General features: G+C 43.0%; 1 protein-coding gene across 2 annotated transcripts; it reads right to left on the bottom strand.

Annotated features, from left to right (window-relative positions):
• Positions 1 to 255: 255 nt before the first annotated feature.
• LOC139382980 (aurora kinase B-like) lies at positions 256 to 6,753 on the bottom strand. 2 transcript variants are annotated; one of them, XM_071127263.1, is made up of 9 exons: positions 6,654 to 6,753; positions 6,386 to 6,424; positions 3,363 to 3,447; positions 3,176 to 3,224; positions 2,831 to 3,019; positions 2,436 to 2,574; positions 2,041 to 2,189; positions 1,547 to 1,721; positions 256 to 1,349 (listed from the first exon to the last, which is right to left on the bottom strand). In XM_071127263.1, exons 1-9 carry the CDS (start codon positions 6,660 to 6,662, stop codon positions 1,176 to 1,178), a joined length of 1,008 nt encoding a protein of 335 aa, XP_070983364.1. In that variant the 5' UTR covers positions 6,663 to 6,753; the 3' UTR covers positions 256 to 1,175. The 2 variants fall into 2 exon arrangements, with proteins under 2 accessions (XP_070983364.1, XP_070983372.1); XM_071127271.1 differs by having other exon boundaries at positions 945 to 1,349; positions 3,363 to 3,414; positions 6,654 to 6,748.
• Positions 6,754 to 7,021: the final 268 nt, after the last annotated feature.

The raw sequence follows: 7,021 nt of genomic DNA, 5'->3' as shown, positions 1-7,021 counted from the left end.
GGGCTTAAACATGGGTCCATTCACACGGTATAGAACGTGCCAGTGGCGCCCTGGGGTTGCTTTTAACTGAATCTCCCAAATGGCCTTTAACATATGACCTCTCACTGGGTACTGGCTGGGGGATGAAGTGTGTGCTTTGGTTGGGCTCGGGGTCTGAATAAAATAAAATCTCTTTCAATGAGCATCGCATTCACTTCATAGCCTCCATTATTCTGTTATCGCGACAGCCAGACCGGTGTTACCAGACAGTAGAATTACTCAGTGTATTTATTACAGTCCCAGCCATGCTTTACAATGTATTAAGAGTTATCCTTATCTTCCTGTCAGTGTCCCGGTCTGTGTAACAAATCCATTCACTATAGACAGCACTCCTTTTGACCAGGGCTATGGCCATCTCAGATACACCCTCGGCAGTCATGCAGTTCCCAGACAAAAACGGTCACCCCATGACAGGAATCATTTGCAGGACTGAGGATAATGATAGTCCCAGTGGACCACAGAACAACACTGACATCAGCTGGAACAAGGGTGGTAAGACATGGAATTTCACCCACTACTTCATTCATAACCTTAATTGATACTTGCCACTCTTTTCCATAAATCAATTTGGCATCATCCTGTGAAGCACCCAATGCCATATTTATTTCAAAACAGTTGCAAAAGGAACACATAAAGAATAAGCGTTGTAGAGGATGTTTCATGCAGGCTGTATAAAAAGGTATGTTGAAAAGAGAAAAAAAAGGAGAAAGGAAACCAAAGACAAAGTACATTTATAAAATCTATTTAAAGAAACGCAAGAAATAATCTCACACAGTAGAGGGCGCCCTTGAATTGTTCTGGGGCTGAATGTAAATTCAAATGAGACTAGTCTATAGTCCTTTGGTTGTCCCAGCTTAACAGATCCATCTATATCTGCGAGTGAAACTAAAATTGTGGATGAAGGTTGTCCGGGTAAGTAAAAAAGAAAGAAAGTGAAACCCCTGAAAGTTGGAAACTCCCAATCAGCAGGGTAAGAGTCAGTCCTCCACCCAGGTAGAAGGCAGGCTGGAACGTACTGGGTGGTGTTCAATTATTTATAGACATGAATATTAAATTACCTATAAACATATGAATATGTAGGTCTATGGTGGTTTAGGGGTTTCTTGTCAGTGTAGACAGGCTGGAACATTGGACAGTTAGGGTTTCTTGGGAGCAAAGACGACAGGTAGGACCCGTCGGGAGTTGCTTTTCACCCAGGGGTGGTTGATGACGCTCTGCAGGGGGAGCCGCATAGAGGGACTGTGGCGGAGCAGCTTAGAGACCAGGTCCCGAGCACCATCAGACACCACCTTGGGGAACTGCAGGTCAACCTGAGAGATGGGAGGTCATTTATCACCGTTTAAAAGCTGTGCCTTGGGTGAATATCTAACTACTACATGTATGCCTATTCTATTTAAACAGATGTTAGTCAGAAATCACAATGGAACTACTCGAGCAATTACACTTGAATTAGGGATAATATTACTACTGGATATACAAGTAATTTACGATAAAAAAGAATGCAAACCTTTGTGATGCGTTTGTACGTGTCGGAGTGGCTGGCAGTTTCAAACGGGGGGTTTCCAACAAGGCACTCGTAGCAGAGCACCCCGATGGACCAGAGGTCCACCTTCTCGTCGTGGATCTTCCCCTCAATCATCTCTGGGGGCAGGTAGTCCAGCGTTCCACACATTGTGCGGCGCCTAGAGGGGGTAAGACAGCAGCTAGATAAGTGACAAGGTTTTTCTAACGGCAACATGTCTACAAATAGACAGTCAAGATGAAGAAAAACCCAGTGAATTCATGACATTCAGTGTATTTGAGGAGATCAGTTTGAGCTAGGCAGGGTACAGAATCTCCAAATAACTACATAAACAAGTAGTTATTTGGGATGCAACAAGGTGATTTGTAGATCAGTGATTCTGTACAATCTGATGGTAATGTAGTCTCAAACATACAAATGGACAGTATTTAGTTGTGAACATATGAGGCTATAGAGGGTTCAGTTCAGGGTTCGCTCACCTTAAGGATGGGGCATGGACAGACCAGCCGAAGTCTGCTATCTTCAGCTCCCCACGGAGACCCAGTAACAGGTTCTCAGGCTTGATGTCACGGTGTATCACCTTCCTCTCATGGCAGTACTGCAGCGCATCAGCCAACTCCTCCATGTACTAAAAAAGGACACGACTTACTTCCACGTTGCAATTCAAATGCAAATAAAGTAATGCCAACTTAAATCAATGCCAAAACGTAGCTACCATTATCAGACCAAATGATTACTTTATTATTACAAATATACTATCTAACAACCAAATGCTATGATTGGAGGTCTTGGGTGAAAGAAGCAACAGATACTGATTATTCAGAATAGATTAATTAGCTTGTCTATGCAACAATAAAATGCCAACTTCTCTTACCGTAGCAGTGCGCTGGTCATCGAAGCGACCACATTTCTGCAGCTCTTTGTACATCTCACCCCGTGGGGCGTATTCCAGGATCAGAAAGACCCTTGAGTGGTCATGGAAGTAGTTGTAGAAGCGCAGGATGTTGGGGTGTCTAAAGGAACAGGAGGAAGGAATGATTTAAATCTACCTTCCCCAACCTGAGAAAATAATACACCCTGAATTATAAAGGGAATACTGGTCAGTTTCTAAACGCCAGCTGAAATCCGCTTACTGAAGTATATTTCATGATGGTGGTGTTAACCAGCAAGTCAAAACATTTCCTGCAGAGAAATCACTATATTAAACCTATACCCCCACTAGGCTAGATCCAAAAAGTTGAGAAATTCCAAAATCAGGGTACTAGTGACCTAAGATGGGACTGAATCTCAATCTCTCTTCGGAGCTGGTGCTCCACGCCTTCCTTCTCCATCTGAGACTTGAAGAGCACTTTCAGTGCCACAATGAAATTCAGCTTCTTATCCCGCGCAACGTACACGTTCCCAAACTTGCCCTTGCCCAGGGGCCGCCCGATGTCAAAGTCATGGATGGTGAATTTCCTGATGAGGAGAGACGTAGCGGTTGTAAAACCACACCTTCATGACACATCTAGTTTATAAAACCTAAAAATGCTAAGGCGAATTGACCATTCTTAAACAAATTCCAAATGCACAACATCAGGGTGAGGTGACGATATTACTGGACAGAAGACTTACTTTGCCGGAGCGGCACCGGAGGAAGAGGTGACAGGTTCTCTCCTAGGACCTGTTGTGACATCATGAGGATTCAGAATAGAGCAAAAAACATATTTGGTACATTGTTAGCACCATTAAAAGTGGTGTGATGTGTTTCTATACAGTTTCAGATGGCACAACAGACAGAATGGTAGCTATAGAAATGTACCTGTAATTGCGTTTTTGTCTGTAGTCTCTGGGGCAGAGGGTATTTGAACTCTCTGTGGACCCACAGAAACCATTGAAGTTGCCATCTATCAGGTAGAAAAACATCCTGGATTAAACCTAATTTCCTCCAGCTCACCATTACTGATTCAAAGTTATGAATTCAAAATGGTAGCCAGCCAAATGGGCAACTTTATTTTATGGCAACTAGCTAGCCAGGAATGGAGTAGATGGGGTTCCCAGCTCCACGATGTACATCACGGTGGAGTTGGGTTGCGACGACTGTTGGCAGAGTACCTCCGACTAGATCAAGTCGCTCACAGTCGATACGAGGAAACAGTTGGTGGTTGTATTTGATTAACGTTTTAATAAAAAGGATGGATTTAAAAAAAAATTAAACAAAAAAAGCTACAGAGGACAAACATTATGTACACAGTAAGGGTTTCCGAAATTACATTTTATAAGTATCGACCGACAGCGACACGATGTAGTCAGAGCTACAGGGTTGTCACTAGTTACCACAAAGTCATAATTATGGATAAACCTCAGCCTTCTTCTACAATGTTTCTTCTTTAAAGGGAAATGGAAATGTTTGAACTCCATATTCATCATCTCCAGCACCACCCCAACACACAAACTAGGTGGACACCACTTCAAAATTAGTGGATTTGGCTATTTCAACCACACACGTGGCTGACCGGTGCATAAAAACGAACACACCGCCATGCAATCTCCATAGACAAACATTGACAATAGGAGGGCCTGTACTGAAGAGTTCACTGGCGTTCAACGTGGCACCGTCATAGAATGCCACCTTTCCAACAAGTCAGTTCAATTTTTTTTTGCTAGAGCTGCCCTGGTCAACTGTAAGTGCTGTTATTGTAAGTCGAAACGTCTAGGAGCAACAACGGCTCAGCAGTGAAGTGGTAGGCCACACAAGCAAACGGAACAGGACCGCCGAGTACTGAAGCGTGTAAAACTCGTCAGTCCTTGGTTGCAACACTCAATACAGAGATCCAAATTGCCTCCAGGAAACAACGTCAGCACAAGAACTGTTCGGCGGGAAATGGGTTTCCATGGCCGAGATACGGCACACACTAGGATCAGCATGCGCAATGCCAAGCGCCGGCTGGAGTGGTGTAAAGCTTGGACTCTGGAGGAGTGGAAACTGATTCTCTAGAGTAATGAATGAAGTTTCGCAATCAGGCAGTCCATCAGACAAATTTCTGTTTAGCGTTCTCCTGAGATCCGCCACTTGCCACAATGCGTAGTGCAAACTTGTTAAGTTTGGTGGAGGAGGAATAGTGGTCTGGAGCTGTTTTCATGGTTCGGACTAGGCCCTTTAGTTCCAGTGAAGGGAAATCTTAATGCTACAGAGCACAATGACATTCTAGACAATTCTATGCTTCCAACTTCATGGCAACAGTTTGGGGAAGGCCCTTTCCTGTTTCAGCATGTGCACAAAGCGAGGTCCATACAGAAATGGATGGTTGAGATCGGTGTGGAAGAACTTGACTCGCCTGCAGAGAGCCCTGACCTCGACCCCATCTAACACCTTTGGGATGAATTGGAATGCCGACTGCGAGCCAGGCCCAATCGCCCAACCTCACTAATGCGCTTGTAGCTGAATGGGAGCAAGTCCCTGCAGCAATGTTCCAACATCTAGTGGTAACCCTTCCCAGAAGAGTAGAGGCAGTTAAAGCAGCAAGGAGGGGGGGGGGGGCAACTCCAGATTACCCATGATTTTGTTCGACGAGCAGGTGTCTACACGCTACATGACCAAAAGTATGTTGATGTTGGGGTGGTGTTAGAGATTATGAATATCACGCAAAAACATTTGGAATTTAAACCTAACCACACTGCTAGCCTTATGCCTAACCCTGCCCTAGCTTGTGGGTTAGAGATCTAACGCCAAGGAAGCTCCGATTCCAACATACAGCTCTGCAAGCGTATTAATGTCAAAATACATTTGTTACTCACAAAAATAATAAGTCTGTGGTAAGCAGAGGCTTAGGAGATCTTATACATTTTGTTCTATGAAAATCTTTAACAGAAGAATTTATATAAAACATTTTTTAAATAAGCACATAAATGCTTTAAAATTCAGAGGTTACCTGACTGATATCTCAGAACAAAACATATAATATCTCATAAGCCTGTGTTAATCTCAGACTTGATTCTCTGCGTTTAGTCATCCGTCGCCATCATCTCATGTTTCAGCATGATAATATGTCGTAAGGATCTGTACACAATTCCTGGAAGCTAAAAATGTCCCAGTTCTTCCATGGCCTGCATACTCAGATATGTCATCCACTGAGCATGTTTGGGATGCACTGGATCAACATGTACAACATGGTGCTCCAGTTCCTGCCAATATCCAGCAACTTCATACAGCCATTTGAAGAGTGGGATAACATTCTACTGGCCACAATCAGTGTGATCAACTGTTATGCTACATGAGGCAAATGGTCATCAGACCAGATACTGACTGGTTTTCTGAACTATGCCCCTACTTTAAAAAATAAAATAAAAATTATGGTATGTTACCAACAGAGGCATATCTGTATTCCCAGTCATGTGAAATCCATAGATTAGGCCTAATGAACTTATTTTTATATGAACACTAACTCGGTAAAATCTTTGAAATTCTTACATTTATATTTTTGTTCAGTATACATATCGGCCATAAAGGGAGTAAATGAATATAGTTGCTCAGCAAAACCCCATATTTGGTGAGTAACGTAAGTATTTTGACATAACGATTGCTGCGCTGTCTAATGGGATTTTGGTTTGTTGCTTCCAGCGCGTTAGTTAGGAGAACCGTAATACCCATCATATCTAACACACAGATACTGGGGCAGTATATTAAGACCAACAAGTTAGTTCACACGATATTGCCATTTTAACTGATTGTGGTAACTAGTGACACTCAATTCCATTGATGTAGCTACATCGTGGAGTTGGGAAAACTCGGCTAGGAAAGGAGGGAATCATAAAGGTAAACAGGACCAGTGTGGCTAAACTTACCGGTCTTTGTAGGCCTTTAGGATCACAATTCTCCTTATTCTGCAAAGATATTGAATAGTTTAACAAGCTAAGTTGGCTAACGTCATCATTGGCACTGCCCAGAAGTTGACGTTGGCCATAGATAATGTTTTAGCTAACTAGCTAGTACCCTGGCTAATGTTAGCTAGCCAAAGCCATTTTTCAAACAAAGCTAACGCAAGCTATTAGCTAGAGACAACAGTAATGTAGGAAGAAACGTTAGTAATTTAATTAACAATTAAACTCTTACCTGCATCATACTGACGCGTTTAGCTATATGTGAAGTACAATAACTTTAAAACCAAACGGCACCCTATTCTTTGCGCTTCGACCGCCAATCTTTCAAAGCCACTGCCGTTGTGTGTGATTGGTTAGATCAAATGTACAACTCCTCGTCGATTGGTCAGCCCAGCAGTGACGCGCTTCCGTTTTACTTCCTGTTTTTTTCTGTTGTTGATGTTTGTGGTGTCGTGGTAGCTAGCTAGTTGTGGTGAGTTCCACACAAAAAAAGGCGAATATGATGACCGGCCAAATGGACCACAGATACACCCATGTCCATAATGCTGAAACTGACCTAGAAGAGAGGAAAGGGGAGAAAGGATAAAAATACAATCAATT

This window comes from Oncorhynchus clarkii, chromosome 2 (genome assembly GCF_045791955.1).
Source record: "Oncorhynchus clarkii lewisi isolate Uvic-CL-2024 chromosome 2, UVic_Ocla_1.0, whole genome shotgun sequence".
Lineage (NCBI taxonomy): Eukaryota > Metazoa > Chordata > Actinopteri > Salmoniformes > Salmonidae > Oncorhynchus > Oncorhynchus clarkii.
This window is presented reverse-complemented; position numbering and strand designations above follow the sequence as displayed.

Bases quoted from the DNA above. Each gene is read 5' to 3' on its own strand.
- LOC139382980 (XM_071127263.1), bottom strand. The intron at 3,020-3,175 runs GTAAGTCTTCTG...TCTCCTCATCAG, and splicing joins TCCGGTGCCGCTCCGGCAAA to GAAATTCACCATCCATGACT. The intron at 2,190-2,435 runs GTAAGAGAAGTT...GTCCTTTTTTAG, and splicing joins ATGACCAGCGCACTGCTACG to TACATGGAGGAGTTGGCTGA.